This window comes from Mesoplodon densirostris, chromosome 5, assembly GCF_025265405.1.
Source record: "Mesoplodon densirostris isolate mMesDen1 chromosome 5, mMesDen1 primary haplotype, whole genome shotgun sequence".
Classification (NCBI taxonomy): Eukaryota; Metazoa; Chordata; class Mammalia; order Artiodactyla; family Ziphiidae; genus Mesoplodon; species Mesoplodon densirostris.
Window position 1 is genome coordinate 144185067 of NC_082665.1, and position 22960 is coordinate 144208026.

The following is a 22960-nucleotide window of genomic DNA, read 5'->3' on the forward strand; positions in this document are numbered from 1 at the left end:
TGCTTTCAGTAAGGAAAACTCAAACTAAGCTTGCATATTAAACACAGACAATTCAGAAACCAAGAAAAAAAATAACAGATTGGGTCAAAATGTAACATTATCTAAAATTTAAGATACATTTAAAACACCTATTTTCCCATCCCAATAGTCTAATGTTATCAGACTAACAACTCCAGATTAAATCTATTAAACACATTCTAACTACTAAAGCTACAAAATACCCTACATTGGTAACAATAAAACAAAAACGATAATGACATAAAATTGCAAAGTATACTAAAGTTAGTTAAATTTCACATATCCCCCCCAAAAAGTACTGGGAAGGAACCATTGCTCAGTCAAGATACTACCTTTTCCTCAACACCATTTTTTTTTTAATTCAGAAGGGGATATTGTCTATATTTAGATCAGTAATAATAAAGAAAAACATGTACCTTTCTGTTGGGATAACCACTTTGACTATGGCTTGCGACAGAGTCTGTATATGAAGTCACATCAGATAATAAACATAGAATATGTGAGTATTGTTAACAAGTAACAAGCAAAAATATACATATGCATTGAAAATACTACACATCTAATCACAAGTTTTGCAGGCAATCACTGCATTTGAAGTAATTATACACTAAGCAATTACATAAATGCAAATGGATGTGTTCAGTGAACAGTAAACGTTCACCAAATGCAAAGAATCAGAACATTCCTGCCAGAATGCACATCAATGCACTGAAATAGGTACTACACTGAGAATTATCAGATAAAGATTTTAATTTGTGAAATCATTAACTGTTTGCCTCTGACCATACAGTTTGCTACTTTGTTCCCAAGCCTTTAAAACCAGCCCTGTCATTTTAAGTGTAATTAATTCATAATAGAACCAACAAATTCTTATAACTTGAAATTAAGTTGGTTTTATGTTTAATAAAAAGAAAATATTCACCCTTTGCTTTTACTAGAGTAGCCAACTTTTTAAAAACCATATATGCTCTCAAATATTCTAATACTTTAGATCTTGAAAACGAAGTTATTAGCTAGCTGCCATCCAAACAATTTAACTATTTAGGAGTCTCTAACTGAAAAGGCACTTAACCAAATACAAAGTATCACTTTCTCAAAACAAAGTAAATTTAGATACTACACTTAAGCAAACCTGGATACAACAGTGGACAAAGGAAAAAAAAAAACTTAATAAGTGGTCAAAAAAGGAATGATAGCCACAAATAAAAATATGACCTAGTATCCCAATACAGGGTTTCCATGGGCTAAGGCAGGGAACACATCTAAGTTATTTCATTTTCTTTAAGAGTTGCCAAACAGAATTACACACACACTTTCTATAAATTGTTGAAAAGAAATACTACCACAGATTTAGTATTTACAAATTAGATGCGGCCCTATGTACATTTTTTAAATTACCTTCTCAAAATCCTCCTTGTTTTTAGGTGGTGGTAACATGGGAGCATTGGGGTTTTTTAACCGCTCTCTAGGCTGCGCATTAAAAGGCAGTCCTGACGGAGGTGGGGGAAGCGTATGTTCCATCATGGAAGGCGGAATGTATATTGGATGTGGAGGAATAGGCACAGCTTTACCCCAACCTAACTTCATTTCAAAAGACATAATCATCTTTCCTAAAAGAAAGAAAAGAAAAGTCACCCTGGTAACTCTCAAAAGAAAATAAGGGCTCTCTTGTGATTTAAATTAATTTTCATGTTTAACCTTTACCTTTCTGGTCCATTTTTCCCCTCGAGTTTTTATAAATACTTTTCAAAACCAAAGCAATATCTGAGTTCTACAGATGGGCTTCCTTACCATTTAAGTTTTTTAAAGCTCTTTCAGCATCTCTTCTATTCATAAAGGCCACAAAGCCACAATTTCTCTCTCTTGCCCTTTCTTCATCAGTTCTGGGCCACATAATTTTCACGCTGGCCAGGGGCCCAAATCTTCCAAACTCCTGGCACAACATTTCTTCATTCATCTATTAAAAGGCGTAAGATATTTTTGTTAAGCAAAGAGGAAAGAAAAAAGAACTCTGTGCAGCACAGAGCAGTTTTTGCAAAATGAGAAGAGACCTATCAATGCTACAGCTTTCCATTCAAGTACTGGGACCTCTACAAGGGTAAAATCCTGCCTTCAAGGGGCACGCACAAATCTTCTCACACCAGCAACATCCTGTTTTACATAAGTGGCCGGGTGAAGAGGCTGGGTGGCTGGAGAAATCAAAAGCACACCTTTACCTTCACTCTTCCTGCTTCTGAGATCCTGCACCTAAAATACGCTTTCTACAGCAATGGTTTGTTCAGCATTTAGCAACCTTTTTCAGGCAGCAATGATTACCACACTTAAGTCAAGGAGGAAATATTTGTTGGCAATGAAAGAAATAAAGGATCTGGTCACTTTTTCTTTTTCCAGCACCCAGCTGCCAGTGTAATCAAGAACAGAGAAAACAAAAAAGGGTAAATATGCAATGAGGTCCAAAATATATATTATTTTTTAAAAGATCTTATTATGCAAAACAACCACTACATTCCCCATAACAATTAAGAATGAAGCAGGGGAAAGAATTAAAAAATAAAAAACAAAGCAAAAATATTAGTTTGCTATTATTAAGATGAAAAAAGAAAAAAATCCATAAGGAAGTAGGCTATGCATCAGAAGGGGACAGTCTCAAAAGAATATTTTCTACCACTGGTCATATCCTGATAAATAAAATCAGCACCTAGCAAAACATTTCAAAATCAGAGGATAGTCCAGTTACAGCAAGAGGAGACAGGGACTTCCCTGGCGGTACAGTGGTTAAGAATCCGCCTGCCAATGCAGGGAACACGGGTTTGAGCCCTGGTGTGGGAAGATCCCACATGCCGCGGAGCAACTAAGCCTGTGCGCCACAACTACAGCGCCCAGGTACTGCAACTACCACATGCCTAGAGCACGTGCTCCACAACAGAGAAGCCACCACAACAAGAAGCCCGCACGCCACCACGAAGAGTAGCCCCGACTCACTGCAACTAGAGAAAGCCTGCACACAGAAAGGAAGACCCAACGCAGCCAAAAACTTTTAAAAGAAATAATAAGAAGAGCAAAGCTAAATAAATGTATTTAAAAAAAAAAAAGAAAAGAAAAGAAAGAAAGAGGAGACAAGCCCTTAGGAATTATAGCAAGAAAATTCGGCCCATACCGCTAAGGCTCAATTTCACAAGATAATTTTAGAGACTTATCTAGTTCCACCAAATCTGCTTACTTCAGATTCTTGACTTCATTTTTTTTAATGACTGACAAAGCAGTTTTCCTACAAAAGTATACAGCATATAAGCCAACATTCATCTTACTTTTCTAATATTACCTGTGGATTAATGTTTCCAAGGTATAAATTAGTAGTGCTTGGATCTCCTACATCATGTGAGCCAGGTGCATAATCATCGAGAACTAGGACAAAGAAGAAAAAATTATAACCTGCAAAATACAAAGTTTGGACAATTTCTATGAATTAAAAAAAGCAAAAAACTGTATTACCACCAGATGATCTATTTCTTCTTGAAGGCGCATCCACTTTAAAAGGGGGAAAAGAAAACAGTTCTTAGTTTTTGGAATAGTTCGTCACAAAAACAAACATTAAAATAAATGTCACTTACTAGAACGACGCTGACCATCAGAATCTGACTGAGGCGGCTCAAATCGACTTAACCTGCCTTTTGTTTTATGTCTCTCATCACGCTCTTCTTGAATTCTGTTGAAAATATATATAATCACTAATAACGAGCCAAAATTTGTTTGTTCACATTTAATAACAGAACTTATCCAGATATCATCTTGAAATAACCTGAAATATTTGTGTGTAATGCCAGTACTGACAACCAAGATTAAAGAGTCCCTCAGCTACAAGTCATGAGCAAACTTCTGATATATCATGTAAGCAGTAGAATACAAAGCCCACTTCTAAGGTGAGAAGGAAATTCAACATTAAAACCACTTAATTTGTTCTTTCTTAGCTAAAGGTTGACCACTCCTCATTTCTCAGTGACTATATTGTTTCCACTGCAAACAGGACTCTGGACATTAGTTAAATCAATTTAATTGCATCCACGTAACAGAAGCAACCTAGATGCTGGACAAAAGGCTAATTTCATTTTCAAACATAACCCACAAAATAATCTAAAACAGCCTCATGGTAAGCCAGTTAGTAAAAACGAATTGGTAGACTACATTCTTCATACCTGCATCTATAATTATCAGCTCAAAATACCTACGAGAGCCATTCTCAACACTATAAAACTTACTGTTTCAATTCTTCTTTGAAGAGTTCCAAATTGCTTTTTTTCTTTTCTTTCTCGCCTTTCTTCAGTGGCTATGAAGGATATGATAAGTTATACTTCAAAGAAAACAAGGTTAAACAAAACTAATGGTTCGATAATCAGATCACTTTAAATAAACTTTTATTTTAGTGCCAATTATGATCTAATTATTTAAATTAAAAAGAAAGAATGCTTCTGTTACCACTGAACTTTCCTTCCTATTTTCTAAAACTGAGAATTTAACACATTATTAAAACAAGGAGCAGTTTTAAAGGAGCCACCAACTCTATCCCCTGCCCCGCCCCTGCCCCAAAGCCTACAACACTTAGGCCGGAATACTGCTGGAAGGGTACTGGAGGGAAAATTAATAAACATAAAGTAACTGAACTGCCATGTAAATAACTGCCGTGAACAACTACCAAAAATATGCACCCTTCAAAACAATCACCTTAGAAGGAAATGAATTACTGAAACAAACAGTAACACCACTGGAATTCCTCTCTTAAAACTGCTTCCAGGGCTTCCCTGGTGGCGCAGTGGTTGAGAGTCCACCTGCCGATGCAGGGGACACGGGTTCGTGCCCCGGTCCGGGAAGACCCCACATGCCGCGGAGCGGCTGGGCCCGTGAGCCATGGCCACTGAGCCTGCGCATCCGGAGCCTGTGCTCCGCAACGGGAGAGGCCACAACAGTGAGATGCCCGCGTACCGCCAAAAAAAAAAAAAAAAAAAACGGCTTCCAAAAATGCTTTTGGAATCCCTCTTTTGAAAGTGCCAAAATAATTCAATGGGGGAGAATAGTCTTTTCAACAAATGGAAGTACGGAAATTGAATATCCACCCATAAAAAAGAATGAAGTTGGACCTCTACCTCATACCATATACAAAAATTAACTCAAATGGTTCACAGACCTAAATATAAGACCTAAAAACATAGGAGTGAACCATCATGAGCCTGAATTCGGCAATAGTTTCTTAGATATGACACCATGAGAAACAAAAGAAAAAGCAACAACAACAAAAAATTGATAAACTAAACTTCACTAAAATTAAAAGCTTTTGTTATTCAAAGGACACTAACAAAAAAGGGCAAAGCCAACCCACAAACTGGGAGAAAACAACACAATTGATAAGAGACTTGACTCTAGAAGCTGTAAAATACTCTTACAACTCAACAATAAAAAGACAAATAACTCAATTAAAAAATGCGCCAAGGATCTGAAAAGACATTTCTCTACAGAAGACTCCAAGTGGATGATAAATAAAATGATGCTCAACATCACTAGGCAAGTGCAAATCAAAACCACAATTAGATACAACTTCACACCCACTCAGTTGACTGAAATAATTTTAGCAAGTGGTGATGAAGATGTAGAAAAACTGGAACACTCATATACACTGCTGATGGGACTGTAAAGTGGTACAGCTACTTTGGAAAACAGTATGGCAGTTTCTCAAAAGGTTAAACAATTAGTGACCATATGACCAGCAATTCCACTCCTAGGAATATAAAAGAATTAAAAATATATGTCCACACAGAAGCCTATACATGAATGTTTTCAGAAGCATTGCTCATAATAGCCAAAAAGTAGAAACAACCCAAATGTCCATCAAGTAATAAACGGATCAGCAATATGAGCTATATCTGCAAAATGGAATGTTATTCAACCATAAAAAGGAATAAAGTACTGATATATATACCAAAATGTAGATGAACTTTGAAACATTATGCTAAAAAGCCAGACACAAAAGGCCATATGCTGTATGATTCCATCTGCACGAAATGTCCAGAACAGGCAAATCCAAAGAGATAGAAAGTAGATTAGTGGTTGCCAGAGGTTAGGGATGACTGAAATTAAGTATAAGGTTTCCTTCTGGGATGATAAAAATGCTTCAAAATTAGAGATTAGTGACTGTTGCACAACTGTCAACATACGTTAAAAAAACACTTAATAAAGCTGTTTTTAAAATTGCTTTCAGAGCTATTTTAAAAGTCACACAAGAAAAATCAGTCTCACTATTCAGCATAATCACATTTCCTCAAATCTGGCTCCAAATGACAAGACCCACATCTACCTACCATCCCCCATGAAAAAATCCCACTCTCAAAACATAAAGACTTTCTAACACTGAGAATATTTAAAGGAAAGTGTCACTAGTTCTGATAGTAAATCCAAATAAATTCCAAAAATGTTCCAGGCAACAGACACATTGTTGGAGTACACCGTCTTCCAAAGTAATTGATACTACACATGCTGATATTTAAATACCCAAGTTCAGCATTGCTTAAAAAGACAATCCCATTATTTTACATTTATGCCTATACTATAGTTAACTTTCAACTTGCAGTATGCTATGAGTAACAGCAAATGTTCACTGCTCAACAAACATAAAAAGAGTATCATCTATGTGTCCTAATTTATTATCTCTCATCTAGGAAGGTTAAGCATCAAAACTCAACATCTACTACCAAAATAATTAGAAACGAGAAACCAAAGTCCTGCTTACAGTGGAAGTGCAGAAAATATTATTGGCAATGTCATCTCTGAACATAAATGGTCAATTATTTAAGTATGACTTACAGGTTTTTTGGTTTCTATCACAAGAAGAGATGGTGGTCTTTCATTGGATGACTGATTTGGAGGATTTTTTTGATCTGCAAATCTTGAAGATGGCTTATAGATTTTACCTCTTTTTTCATCTGTTTCATGTTCTTCTGAAATTTAAAATACTAAGTTTCAAAACTAATTTCACATTATGTGGATTTTGTTTACTTACTATTTTTATTAAAAATAAACACAACTTAGTAAAATGTTTTTGGTATTAAGATATATCACTAGTGACAAAATATGAAATTCAATTCAAATATTATTCAAATATTACTGCCTTACTCTCAAAAATACTAATTTAATCATTTTATAGTAAAACTATAAAACCTGTAAAATGGTACAGCTACTTTGGAAAACAGTACAGCAGTTTCTCAAAAGGTTAAACAAACAGTTACCATATGAGTAGCAACTCCACTCCTAGGAATATACAGTAAAACTATAAAATACTTGAAAATGTTTGCAAAGTTCTCTGCTATCTTGAAACCTGAAAGGTACTAAAAACATTTTTTAAACTTATCTGGCTCCAATCTGTCATTAATCCACATTTGGCCATTAATTTTACTAATCATTATCACCACTAGAGGGTGCTGATAGAAAGGAAACATGAAACTCAAAAGCAATTCAACCAAGACTTTTTGGGTTTGCTCAAGGACTGTAATATTCACACTAACCTTTAGCTGCATTAACAACACCTCCGCGTACAAACGTTTTCACTTTATTACCATCACCTCCTTCAAAGGCAGCAAGAAATTCCTCATAAATTTCAGCAGCTGCCTTTTCATCCTCCTAAATACACACGAAAATATTAACATCACTTGATACAAAAATTACTGTATATACGGTGAAACTCATCCAAGAATAATGTAAACAAAACCTCTCCCTCCAATGGGGAAAGCAGGTTATTTAAGCAACCTTAACAGGCGGTAGTATCTAATGCTTAGTAGATATTTAAGATACTAATTAACACTGGAATTAAGAGGGGCTTTGCTCCTCTACAGGTAATTTGTGGAACAAGAAAAGGACCCACTAAGTAAATCTGTTTAGAGACAATGCAAGGGTCCAACTGTATGACAACTGACTACACAAAATATATTATTCAATTAATGTTTATGACATTTCTAAGGCACAACAATTTAACTCTGAATATAAACATTTCTTTCACAAACCACTGAAGACATGAGTATTAGAAGTCTGAAGAACCAATATCTCCAGACAGTTGGCATTAAAGAAAAAAACCTCAAAAGAACCTTGACAATTGTAACTATTCTAAATGTCCCCAAAACATGTATGAATAGGAAGGCCAACAGAACAGAATAGAAAATACAGAAATAAATCCAATAGCATGTGGAAATTTAGTATTCAATAAAAGGGGCCTCTCAAATCGGTGGAGAATAGACGGACTTTTCAATGAATGATGGTGGGATAATTTGATAGTTATTTGAAAAAAAAGATAAAAATGAACCAATTCTTCACACCACATACCAGAAGAAATTGCAAATGAATCAGATTTATTTTTTTTTAAATGTAAGTATTGGGAAAAACAAAAGGAAATTCCTTTAAAAGCTTGGAGTAAAAAAATGTAAACTGAAAAACCAGAAATCATAAGACTGATAATAAATCTGACCATACATCAGAAAATAGTTTCTGCATGGAAAAAAAACACCAGAAGCAAAATAAAAAGGCAATCAACAAACTGAGTAAGAACACTGTACCTTATGTCATAGACAAGTGTTACAATATACTTAATACAGGAGTTTCTAAAAACAGACATATCCTACTAACTTAGAGGAATACTGGTTTAGATATGAGCAGACAGTTCACAAAATCAAACACAAGAAAAGTTGTTCAACCTTACTTATAAAAGAAATGCACATTTAAAACTACACTGAGATACCATTTTTTCACTTAGCAGATTGGCAAAAGTCCTTCAAAACTACTAGCAAGGCTACGGGGAACCAACCTCTCAAACACTGCTTACAGGGATGCAAAATGGACCTGCCCATATATATGAGAGACCAATTTAACACTATCTAGCAGAATTACAACTATGCATTTACCATTCAACCCAGTAATCTCACTTATAGTAATATACCCTAAAGATACACTAGGAATAAACCCATATGCCTAGCACTATCCCTAAGTGCACTACTGGAAACGGCAAAAGACCAAAACACAAATGCCCTCAATAGGCATTGTAGTGAATGTAGGATTTTAGTGAATAAACTATGGGATATCTATAGAGCTATAAAAAAAGAAGAAGCAATATTTCAATATACTTCCAGTAATCTCTGAGATATAATGTTAAGTGAAAAAAGCAAGGTGGAGAAAAGTGTACTGAATATAGCAAGCTATTGTTCATCTAAGAAAGAGCAGGCACAACATACATTTATACAAACTTGCTTATACAAAAAGAATAGACCAGAAAACAATCAAAACTCTTATACAGAAGAGAGGAAATGTTGGAGGGGACAGGGATAAAGCTGGACTTCTCCAAATATATCTTGTGTTATAATAAGACTTAACTTGGGGTGGGAGCTGAGAAGACACTGGACATCAAGAATCTTTGAAAAACATTTCTCTACTGTCCATACACTTAACGCCTCCTTAGACACACTTATAAAGATAACTAAAAATACATTTTAAGCATTACCTTCTTCTTTAATTCTTCTTGCTCCTTCTTACTTAAAGTTCGCTTAGCTGTACTCATTTTTCCAATACTGAATGCTTTAAGTTTGTTTTCTAGAAGAGGCTGTGAAAAGAAATAAAAAGCATACCTTTACATACACATTATCAATTTAACTTGTTATTAACCTCAAGGTTAATAACTTATAAAAGCCATTTTTAAATACATAAAGTAAAAATAAAACACAAAGAGAGACATAAAGGCTTAGAACTCATTCAGCCTACTTGGCGACAAGAATAAAAGCACTTGAGGAAGGAAAGTATAGATGTTTCTGGGCAAAAGAAGCAGTGATAGAAAACAGACATTCAAATAGGGAGAAAGAGGCATCTATTTCCATGGTTCAGTAGCAGGAATCATTACCATCTAGAGCCCCCAATTCAGGTACAAAAATCGCATCACTTCCTTTTGTAATTCAGTAAATTACCCAATTCTTCATCAACAAAACTCATGTTTATGAACAAAATAATTTCATTTTCATTGCTGGGAAAATATCACATACTGTGTTCTAGGTTTCACACAAGTAAACAGTCATCAATTAATTGTGAATATGAGAAAATAGTATTTTAATGAATTCTTCATTTATGTAACTTAGAAGCAATTTCCTTGTAAATATGGTTTGAACAACTTGTAGACTTCTAATTGTTCAGTTATTTATTTGAATGATAATTTTGAGTCATAAACTTTTAAAAGAGAGGAAATGTTTATTAAATACAGACTAGAATGGTTCAAGATGGCAGAGTAGAAGGACGTGCTCGCACTCCCTCTTGCGAGAGCACAGGAATCACAACTAACTGCTGAGCAGTCATCAACAGGAAGACACTGGAACTCATCATAAAACATATCCCACATCCAAAGACAAAGGAGAAGCCACAATGAGAGGGTAGGAGGGGCGCAATCACAGTAAAATCAAATCCCGTAACTGCTGGGAGGGTGACTCACAAACTGGAGAACACTTATACCACAGAAGTCCACCCACTGAAGTGAAGGTTCTGAGTCCCACATCAGGCTTCCCAACCTGGGGGTCTGGCAACTGAGGGAGGAATTCCTAGAGAATCAGACTTTGAAGGCTAGCAGGATTTGATTGCAGGACTTCGACAGGACTGGGGGAAACAGAGACTCCACCCTTAGAGGGCACAAAGTAGAGTGTGCATCGGGGCCAAGGGGAAAGAGCAGTGACCCCAAGGGAGACTGAACCAGACCTACCTGCTGGTGTTGGAGGGTCTCCTGCAGAAGCGGGGGGTGGCTGTGGCTCATGTGAGGACAAGGACACTGGCAGCAGAAGTTCTGGGAAGAACTCTTTGGTGTGAGCCTTCCCAGGGTCCGACATTGGCCCCACCAAAGAGCCCAGGTAGGCTCCAGTATTGGGTCGCCTCAGGCCAAAAAGCCAACAGGGAGGGAATTCAGCCCCACCCATCAACACACAAGGGGATTAAAGTTTTACTGAGCTCTCTACCCACCATCAGTCCCTCCCATCAGGAAACTTACACAAGCCTCTTAGATAGCCTCATCCACCAGAGGGCAGAGAGCAGAAGCAAGAACAACTAAATCCTGCAGCCTGTGGAACAAAAACCACATTCACAGAAAGATAGACAAGATGAAAGGCAGAGAGCTATGTACTAGATGAGGGAACAAGATAAAACCCCAGAAAAACAACTAAATGAAGTGGAGATAGGCAACCTTCCAGAAAAAGAATTCAAAATAATGATAGTGAAGATGATCCAGGACCTCAGAAAAAGAATGGAGGCAAAGATCGAGAAGATGCAAGAAATGTTTAACAAAGACCTAGAAGAATTAAAGAACAAACAAACAGAGATGAACAATACAATAACTGAAATGAAAAATACAGTAGAAGGAATCAATAGCAGAATAACTGAGGCAGAAGAACGGATAAGTGACCTGGAAGACAGAAGGGTGGAATTCACTGCCACGGAACAGAATAAAGAAAAAAGAATGAACAGAAATGAAGACAGCCTAAGAGAGCTCTGGGACAACATTAAATGCAACAACATTCTATTATAGAGGTCCCAGAAGGAGAAGAGAGAGAGAAAGGACCCCAGAAAATATCTGAAGAGATTACAGGTGAAAACTTTCCTAACATGGGAAATGAAACAGCCACATAAGTCCAAGAAGATCAGAGAGTCCCAGGAAGGATAAACCCAAGGAGAAACAAGCCGAGACACATAGTAATCAAATTGGCAAAAATTAAAGACAAAGAAAGATTATAGAAAGCAACAAGGGAAAAATGACAACATACAAGGGAACTCCCATAAGGTTAACAGCTGATTCCTCAGCAGAAACTCTACAAGCCAGAAGGGAGTGGCAGGACATATTTAAAGTGATGAAAGGGAAGAACCTACAACCAAGATTACTCTACCTGGGAAGGATCTCATTCAGATTCGATGGAGAAATCAAAAACTTTACAGACAAGCAAAAGCTAAGAGAATTCAGCACCACCAAACCACCTCTACAATAAATGCTAAAGGAACTTCTCTAAGTGGGAAACACAAGAGAAGAAAAGGACCTACAAAAACAAACCCAAAACAATTAAGAAAATGGTCATATGAACATACATATCGATAATTACCTTAAATGTGAATGGATTAAATGCTCCAACCAAAAGACACAGGCTTGCTGAATGGATACAAAAACAAGACCCATATATATATGCTGTCTACAAGAGACCCACTTCGGACCTAGGGACACATACAGACTGAAAGTGAGGGGATGGAAAAAGATATTCCATGTAAATGGAAATCAAGAAAAAGCTGGAGTAGCAATACTCATATCAGATCAAATAGACTTTAAAATAAAGAATGTTACAAGAGACAAGGAAGGACACTACATAAGGATCAAGGGATCAAAGAAGAGATAACAATTATAAATATATATGCACCCAACACAGGAGCACCTCAATACATAAGGCAACTGTTAACAGCTATGAAAGAGGAAATCGACAGTAACACAATAATAGTGGGAGACATTAACACCTCACTTACACTAATGGACAGATCATCCAAAAAGAAAATTAATAACGAAACACACGCTTTAAATGACACAAAAGACCAGATAGATTTAATTGATATTTATAGGACATTCCATCTAAAAACAACAGAATACACTTTCTTCTCAACTGCTCATGGAACATTCTCCAGGATTGATCGTATCGTGGGTCACAAATCAAGCCTTGGTAAATTTAAGAATACTGAAATCTTATCAAGTATCTTTTCTGACCACCACACTATCAGACTAGATATCAATTACAGGATAAAAACTGTAAAAAATACAAACACATAGAGGCTAAACAATATGTTACTAAATAACCAAGAGATCACTAAAGAAATCAAAGAGGAAATTAAAAAATACCTAGAGACAAATGACAACGAAAACCTCGATCCAAAACCTATGGGATGCAGCAAAAGCCGTTCTAAGAGGGGAGTTTATAGCAATTCAAGCCTACCTCAAGAAACAAGAAAAACATCAAATAAACAACCTCACCTTACACCTAAAGGAACTAGAGAAAGAAGAAAAACAAAACCCAAAGTTAGCAGAAGGAAAGAAATCATAAAGATCAGAGAAGAAATAAATGAAATACAAACAAAGAAAACAATAACAAAGATCAATAAAACTTAAAGCTGGTTCTTTGTGAAGATAAACAAAATTGATAAACCATTAGCCAGACTCATCAAGAAAAAGAGGGAGAGGACTCAAATCCATAAAATTAGAAATGAAAAAGGAGAAGTTACAACAGACACCACAGAAATACATCACATCCTAAGAGACTACTACAAGCAACTCCATGCCAATAAAATGGACAACCTGGAAGAAATGGACAAATTCTTAGAAAGGTATAACCCTCCAAGACTGAACCAGGAAGAAATAGAAAATATGAACAGACCAATCACAAGTAATGAAATTGAAACTGTGATTAAAAATCTTCCAACAAACAACAGTCCAGGACCAGATGGTTCCACAGGTGAATTCTATCCAACATTTAGAGAAGAGCTAACACCCATCCTCCTCAAACTCTTCCAAAAACTGCAGAGGAAGGAACACTCCCAAACTCATTCTAGGAGGCCACCATCACCCCAATACCAAAACCAAACAAATATACTACAAAAAAAGAAAACTACAGACCAATATCACTGATGAACATAGATGCAAAAATCTTCAACAAAATATTAGCAAACAGAATCCAACAACACATTAAAAGGATCATACACCATGATAAAGTGGGATTTATCCCAGAGATGTAAGGATTCTTCAGTATACGCAAATCAATCAATGTGATGCACCATGTTAACAAACTGAAGAAGAAAAACCATATGATCATCTCAATAGATGCAGAAAAAGCTTCTGACAAAATTCAACACCCATTTATGATAAAAACTCTCCAGAGAGTGGGCATACAGGGAACCTACCTGAACATAATAAAGGCCATATACGACAAACCCACAGCAAACCTCATTCTCAATGGTGAAAAACTGAAAGCATTTCCTCTAAGATAAGGAACAAGACAAGGTTGTCCACTCTCGACACTATTATTCAACATAGTTTTAGAAGTCCCAGCCACAGCAATCAGAGAAGAAAATGAAATAAAAGGAATACAAATTGGAAAAGAAGAAGTAAAACTGTCACCGTTTGCAGCTGACATGATACTATACATAGAGAATCCTAAAGATGTCACCAGAAAATTACTAATCAATGAATTTGGTAAAGTTGCAGGATACAAAATTAATGCACAGAAATCTCTTACATTCCTATACACTAATGATGAAAAATCTGAAAGAGAAATTAAGGAAGAACTCCCATTTACCATTGCAACGAAAAGAATAAAATACCTAGGAATAAACGTACCTAGGGAGACAAAAGACCTGTATGCAGAAAACTATAAGACACTGATGAAAGAAATTAAAAATGATACAAACAGATGGAGAGGTATACCATGTTCTTGGATTGGAAGAATCTATATTGTGAAAATGACTATACTACCCAAAGCAATCTATAGCTTCAACGCAATCCCTATCAAATTACCAATGGCATTTTTCACAGAACTAGAACAAAAAATCTTAAAATTTGTATGGAGACACAAAAGGCCCTGAATAGCCAAAGCAGTCTTGAGGGGGAAAAAATGAAGCTGGAGGAATCAGACTCGCTGACTTCAGACTATACTACAAAGCTACAGTAGTCAAGACAGTATGGTACTGGCACAAAAACAGAAATACAGATCAATGGAACAGGATAGAAAACCCAGAGATAAACCCAAGCACCTGTGGTCAACTAATCTATGACAAAGGAGGCAAGGATATGCAATGGAGAAAAGACAGTCTCTTTAATAAGTGGTGCTGGGAAAACTGGACAGCTACATGTAAAAGAATGAAATTAGAATACTCCCTAACACCACGCACAAAAATAAACTCAAAATGGATTAGAGACCTAAATATAAGACCAGACACTATAAAGCTCTTAGAGGAAAACATAGGAAGAATACTCTTTGACATAAATCACAGCAAGATCTTTTTCGATCCACGTCCTAGAGTAATGGAAATAAAAACAAAAGTAAACAAATGGGACCTAATGAACCTTAAAAGCTTTTGCAAAGCAAAGGAAACTACAAACAAGATGAAGAGACAACCCTCAGAATGGGAGAAAATATTTGCAAACAAATCAATGGACAAAGGATTAATCTCCAAAATATATAAACAGCTCATGCAGCTCAATATTAAAAAAAACAAACCACCCAATCAAAAAATGGGCAGAAGACCTAAACAGACATTTCTCCAAAGAAGACATACAGATGGCCAGAAGCACATGAAAAGCTGCTTAACATTACCAATTACTAGAGAAATGCAAATCAAAACTACAATGAGGTAACACCTCACACCAGTTAGAATGGGCATCATCAGAAAATCTACAAACAACAAATGCTAGAGAGGGTGTGGAGAAAAGGGAACCCTCCTGCACTGTTGGTGGGAATGTAAATTGATATAGCCACTATGGAGAACAGTATGGAGGTTCCTTAAAAAACTAAAAACAGAATTACCATATGACCCAGCAATCCCACTACTGGGCATATACCCAGAGAAAACCATAATTCAAAAACACACATGCACCCCAATGTTCACTGCAGCACTATTTACAATAGCCAGGTTATGGAAGCAACTTAAGTGCCCATCAACAGACGAATGGATAAAGAAGACGTGGTACATACATACAATGGAATATTACTCAGCCATAAAAAGGAACAAAACTGGGTCATTCGCAGAGATGTGGATGGATCCAGAGACTGTCATACAGAGTGAAGTAAGTCAGAAAGAGAAAAACAAATATCATATATTAACGCATATATGTGGAACCTAGAAAAATGGTACAGATGAACTGGCTTGCAGGGTAGAAATTGAGACCCAGATGTACAGAACAAACGTATGGACACCAAGGGGGAAAGCGGTGAGGGGTGGTGGTGGTGTGATGAATTGGGACATTGGGATTGACATATATACACTAATATGTATAAAATGGATAACTAATAAGAACCTGCTGTATAAAACAATAAATAAAATTCAAAAATACAGCATAAAATATTAATCTGCAGTTGAAATCTGAAGGCTTCTCTCTCACCTACCAAAATGAGAAGTTAACCAATTATGACATTAAACTAACAACCCCTTGGTTATTAAACAGGCTTGCCCTTGGCAAGATACAAAATAGAAAAGTAATATTGCTGCAAACTACTTCCAGGTTACATTAAAATCCCTTTAAAAAAAATAAAGCAGTTTGTAATTCAAAAGTCAATACTGGGTTTCACAAACACATTCAAAGTAAATTTTTTCCGAAAATAGAAAGGAAAATGTTTTGCTATCATTCAGCACCTTTGGTTTCAACTGCTGAAGTTTAAACAAATGGTAAAATTACATACAAATTCAATGAGAAACATACTTTTACAAAGCAAAATTTTTGTCCTCAATTTTATCTATATCCTAAGAGCTAAACTTAGACACCTAAGAGAGAAATGGTTAAGGAAATTATGGAACACTTACTCAAAAAATATAATCATCCATTAAAAAGTTTGTTTACAGAGTTTTTCCTAAAATTAAAAAAAATTCGACCTGAAGAATCTTTTAAAATGTGTTCCTGTAAAATGGACCTCAGCAAAGTAAAAATATATTTATGCTTAAAAATATTAAACAAGAAAAATAAAGTGTTATCAGTATCAATACTGGCTGGTAATGACTGTCCTCTTTATTATATTTTCCAAATTTAACCATGACAAGAAAACATTATTTGAAATTTAAAAAAGACTAAAAGAACACGAGAGTACTTTGCAGATACAGGAAATGAAGATGCTCCTTCTCTGGGTGCTTGCAGCACCCTGGGAATTGCACTGACCAGAGTGAACAGCACCTGCTCCTGTTAGCTTCCCAGGCTGGGACTATGTATAAGCTGAGAACAAGAAGTGTGTTTTAATCATCTGTGTATTTCCAGTGACTGGCCTCTGGCACTTGGTTCAGTAAAGGTTTGGCATAAGGGGAGAACAATAAATCTATTAACCATTTTACATTCAAAACACTCCTTGGTTTTTTAAAATAAAATTAAAAATTTTAAATGAAACATATCTTACATATGAGCTAAAAAACATTTCCTTAGATGAGTTTGAATTTATTGTTAACCCAAATAGAATAATGAATGCTATTTTCAAATAGTACAAGATGAAACAACAAGTACAAAACCAAGATATTCAACTACCAAATTCAATCAAGGGCAGATCAAAATCATTATCTATCCTTTCTTATCTTTATCAATACTTACTCTTGAGAGATTCTGATGAGGAGAGTCACAAACGTTTTCACGGGTACTTTCATTCCTATAATTATGCTTTCTTGGGCTCTTGGGTCGTGTCCGACTTGGCATATCACTATCTGAGGGTCCAGATGCATCCATCTTCGAGAAAAGGAAAATGAGTTTTTAAAAATCATATATGTAGTACTGAAACTAGAATCAACCCAAATGTTCAAATATTGACAAACTTCATTTTACACTATCAAAATATTTCACTAATTATCCCTTAATCCCATCCCTTAATACCACTGATTTCATCAGAAAAGTTCTTAAGTACAGAAAGTTTTCAATAATTCTAACTTGCACTTGAAAGATCAAATTTTATATCACTAACAAATAGTTGTTTTCCTTAAAAGAACAGGTTAGTTTCCTTCATTTTCAAGAAAATATCTGCCAAACACCCAAGTCTGACTAACCACAGTTTGTCTGTCAGTTGTACCTTCAAGTAAAAATGGTATTCCATGAAAGGAGGAGCCAGTTTTATTTCACAACTTAAACAATCCCACAAGTATTATACTCTTCCTCAAGACAAACACCACACTTTGGCAAGCAGAAGTGCCTTATATGTGCCTCCCATTTCATCACTCAGAACGTTAAAAACACCCATACACAAGGACAAGATTTAATATTAATAATTTTTACTGCTTCATCAAGAACATTCTTAAGTGAAACTAGCATATTTTTACTGTGTCTGGAAGGGAAGAACACAATGACTACTAGCACATTTTGGTGACATTGCCTTGATTCATGCTAAGGTGCCAACAGTTTACCCATCAATTGCTTTTGCACCATTAGAACACATGTCAACACAGTGATGGCAAATGATGTCTTAGTGTTATTACAAAATAGCTCTGAATTCAGCCACCTTGAAAAATTCTCAGCAACCCCAGGGGTCTGAAGACCACACTTTTAGCACTGCTATAATAACACATGTAAAGCAAAGTTTATCACAGTATTATTCAAAATGTCAAAAAGCTTGAAACAAAACGTCTATGCCCATCAACAGAGAAATAGCTTAATAAATAATTGCACCTCCCCCGTGGAAAATTAAGATGCCATTAGAAAGACTAGATTAGAAAGACTAGATTAGAGCTGTTATCTGGTGACTTGCAGGGATTTGCAATAGGTGTACTGTGCACTGTGAAAAGAAATGTGTATAACACAAAACTTGTTTAAAAAAAAAGTATAAGCACACACACCTATGTATGTACAAAATTTTACAAGCACAGTAAAAAAAAAAAAAAAGGAAATATACACACTTGGTTTCTAACATGGTTTGAGGGGCCAACTTATGTGAATAACAGAACACAAAAAAAGAACACAGAACATCTAGCAAAAAAGGTTAAAGAAAATATGCACATACAACGCAATCATATTTATTTATCAAGTAAAATCATAAGGGGCACATCAAGTAGGGATATATACAAAAAGAAATTACATTTTAAGGAAAAAAGACAACGATTGCCTTTTATACTCACGTGGGCATCTGAAGATCCAGATGAATGAACATCTGATGATCTGGTCTGCAAGCATTAAAAATAAAAACCAACATTTAAATAATCAGAAAATGTATTATGTTAACAAAACAAGTATTTCTCGTGTTACACAATCTTTCCAAACTTGTAGCAATTTCTTCTCAGCTAATAAAACCTAACAAAGGCAATCTCTGACTTACAAACAAAAATTGTGATCCAAAATAAATGTGTCAGTCAAGTTCAGTCTTCAAATAATGGCACTTTCCAATAAGGTCAAGTGTTAAAGCTTCACCTGATTTTGTTTTAATTGATCTACATTTCAGATTACATATGGCATATAATAATTTATTTGATTTTTCACTATGCAGCAAAGGATGAAGAAGCCAAGCTATAACACTATTAACTAAATAAATAATATGTGGTATCTTTCTTAAGTTTTAATTGGAGGCCCAGAATTTAACTCTGGTACTGAGTTGTTTTTATTTTTCAAGGTATTGGGTAGTGAGATTTTACTTATTTTATATATATATTTAAGTATTAAAAGTGAAATCAAGAATCTTGAGATCACAAGTACCTCATCGATCCTAGCTCCCAGTTCTAGATTTCAAATGCAATGCACAAGACAATATATTCATTTTTAAGAAAAAAATTGAAGATTTGTATGATGTAGAAAAAAGCCAATAAGATTCCTATGGGTCCACACAGTACTGCTTTACTTATCTTGTTGAAACATAAGGCTAAGAACAGCTGATTGGATTTTCATACTGAATCAATTTATTCCTCTGAACTCCATACTGAACCCTAGGCAAAATCAGCCCAAGACAACCAAGCACTGAGCCACCAGCCATCTCCATTCTTTCTACCCATCTTTTTTCTGTCCCCAACTTTTATTGTGTCCCTCCTATTTCACTTTCTTCTCCCTGCTAACCTTTCCTAAAAGGCAAGGTAGCATGAAAGAAATTTTTTTATATTTAAATTTAACCCTGTGGGGCTTCCCTGGTGGCACAGTGGTTGAGAGTCCACCTGCCGATGCAGGGGACACGGGTTCGTGCCCCGGTCCGGGAAGATCCCACATGCCACGGGGCAGCTGGGCCCGTGAGCCATGACCGCTGAGCCTGCGCGTCAGGAGCCTGTGCTCCGCAACGGGAGAGGCCACAACAGTGAGAGGCCCGCATACCGCAAAAAAAAAAAATTTAACCCTGTGAAACCTACTTTGAATCAGTTTGAAATGCATCCATTTGCAAACACTTAAAAAATACAAGAGAATAAATAACTCCTCTTTAAAAAGAAAAAAACAGTTCCATCAAGAGACTGAGTGAATTGAGGAGAAAAAAAAATTCAATTGCCTTCTAATATACCACTGTTAACCTGCTAGGTAACAAAAATAACACGGTAATCATAATAGTGAGAAAAAACATAAAACACCTAGAAACCAACTAAAGAAATATGTACCACCTGTGCGAAGAAAATACAAACTTCACAGAAGAGTTGTTATTCAAGTCAACTTTTGAAAAGATTTATCACATTCCTAGATGGAAAAACTCATTATTAAGACAAAGTCAACTACACCTAAATTTATTTATGCATTTAATGCAATTTCATTCCACAGCTCAAAATCCTAAAGGGAAGTCTCTGCAAGGGGATTGCCAAAAATAATTCTGAAGTTCACCCAGAAGAATAAGCACAAAAGAGCAGCTAAGAAAGTGCTACCCTTTCTTTAATCTATGCCACCACATCCATATCATCATTTCTAGGATTTAAAAATAACAGCATGGCTTAGGACGATGCATCAGCTGATTTCAATTAACCTAAGATGGTCATATTTACTGCAAACCAAACATTTTCCACTGATACGCTACACAGCATCAGAATGAAATTTTAGGCTTGAGAACAGTTAAAGAGATGCAAATACTAGTGAATAAAATTTTTAAAGGAATAACCAACTTCTAAAGCTAATGGTCCAGGTAAGCAGTAAATGTAATGCTATTTCTGAAGCCGAGTCTCTCCCTCTACTTAATCTGGTACTGCACTATGTTATTTGTCTTGGGTTTGGGTTTTATGTTTTTACTGAAGAACAGTAAATTAGTGATGCTTAAAGATCTTCTGAAGTCCACAGCACAATTCCTCATCCAAATGAAAAGACCCAAAAGCAAGAAATGAAAAGGCAAAATAAGGGAGATTTGAGGCAATAAAGAAGCAGACACAAGAAAAACTTATCTCAAGTTTGAGAAAGCAGATATAGTACAGATGTGGGGAAGGACAGCAAGGGGGAAAAAAAAAAGGATCATTCTGATGGCTGCTGAGGAGACAGAGGTGAAGCCAACTAAACGATACCATAAAACTTTTTTTTCCAGCTGCTCCTACTTTACGTCAATTGAAAAACCGCTACACCTGAGTTTTCAAATTAGCAAGCTACCCACAGCAACATTCCTCCAACACCTCCACTCTGCCTAGTCCCCTCTCCATTCCCATCTGCCTCCTTCCTCCTCACATCCTCTAAAGCATCAACTTAACATTTCCACAAGTTTAACAATCACTCCCATAGGAAGCATATCAACACTTTTATTGTGCTGAGATGACTCCCAATTCCTTATCTTCAACCTTGGTGCCTCTCCTGGGTTCCAATCTGTTCTTAAACAACTTCCTGGACATCTTCACCTGCATATCTGCAAGTTCCTCACATCCTATATATATAAAATATAGTTTCCTCCCAAACTAGCTTCTCCTGTTGACCTTCTTACTTCTGACACCGAATGGTAACTCTCAATCAGTCATAACATGGAAGTAGTAAAATGTTAAGAGCACAGACTCTGGAATCAGACTTCCTGTTTTTAGCACTTACCAGCTTTGTAAACTTGGGCCTAGTTCCTTCATCTGTAATGCTGAGTAGCACCTGCCTTATAGGATTGTTGTGAAGGACAAAGACAGGTGAAGCACTAAGAACAGTGTTTGGTACACAGAAGTGCTCAATGAGTGTTAGCCAGCAGCATTTTACCAGGGTCATCCTTGACTACTTCCCTATCCCCCATAACCAACTGAGTCAAATTCTGTTCACCCCACCTCTACTGAAATTCTTCTCTGGGGACCTTTTTTACTAAAGACACTATTGTGGTTCAGATCTTCCCTTTATTCAACCCATTTACTGGGCAACCACTTACTGGTACTGTGCCTTACATCAGAGATATAAATGTTCTTAGGAGCTAATAAATAAGAGAGACAAGTAAAACAGTGTGGCTACACCACCAGAGCACAGACGGCAAGCAAATCTTAATGGGAGTGGGGACGACGTCAGAAAAGCTTCCCAAAGAGTATCTGAGGTGAGATTTTTGAAGCAATCTTTAATATTTATCAGCAGCACTACAAAAATCTTCAAACTAATCCTCCTCACTCCCAAATTCTTCCTAAACTATGTCTCCAGAAGAGCTTTCCTAAAGGACTTTCCTGCCTTGAATCTTCCATGGCTCTCTAATTTTATTCCATAGGTTTTAAAGCCGCCACAATTTAGCTCAAACTTATCCTTCCGTCTCAGAAACTTTTATCCCTATGCAAATGTCCTATATACATTGGCTAAACCAGAACATGTATCAATCCATTTGCCAGTGATTTATTTTCTTTACCTCACCCATCTCTTTTTTATACCTCTACGTCTACCCTTCAAAACTCTGTTCATTGTTCAAAAGACTCAAACTCCTCCATTCCTGAAGCCTCCCCACCCCACCCTCCAATCAACCATATGTCATTTCTTTCCCTAAAGTTTTAGACGCTTCTGATGGCTCCGCTTTGAACTATCATGTGTTGACTCTTTTTCCACTAGACAGCATGTTCCCCAAAACTGATTATCATCTTATTTAATTTTTTCTTCCTCAGAGTCAAACAAAATCTGGCAAGTGACGGAGCCTCAATAAACTTGCTGACGTACTCAGTTGGAACAAGTACCTACACAACAAAATTGCACTCCTCACTATCAACATACTAAGCTGTCCACTCACCAACAAGTAACAGCTACCTAGCTGAATACCACTTTCCAAGACAAACCGAAGTCTACCTCTCAAAAAAATTCATCAAATCTATTGAG

General features: G+C 36.2%; 1 protein-coding gene across 3 annotated transcripts in view; it reads right to left on the reverse strand.

Moving 5' to 3' along the window:
- Positions 1–22960, reverse strand: part of U2SURP (U2 snRNP associated SURP domain containing) — a 51640-nt gene that overhangs the window by 24086 nt on the left and 4594 nt on the right. For 2 of the 3 annotated variants that reach the window (XM_060099567.1, XM_060099565.1), the window contains exons 2-13: positions 18889–18933; positions 17381–17512; positions 9545–9643; positions 7566–7680; positions 6868–7001; positions 4275–4342; positions 3630–3724; positions 3511–3546; positions 3341–3423; positions 1810–1975; positions 1417–1628; positions 435–478 (exon numbers count right to left, since the gene is read on the reverse strand). In XM_060099567.1, the coding sequence (XP_059955550.1) occupies positions 435–478; positions 1417–1628; positions 1810–1975; positions 3341–3423; positions 3511–3546; positions 3630–3724; positions 4275–4342; positions 6868–7001; positions 7566–7680; positions 9545–9643; positions 17381–17512; positions 18889–18933 (1229 nt within the window). The remainder of the gene's footprint in view (positions 1–434; positions 479–1416; positions 1629–1809; positions 1976–3340; positions 3424–3510; positions 3547–3629; positions 3725–4274; positions 4343–6867; positions 7002–7565; positions 7681–9544; positions 9644–17380; positions 17513–18888; positions 18934–22960) is intronic. The other variant, XM_060099566.1, reaches the window with a different exon arrangement.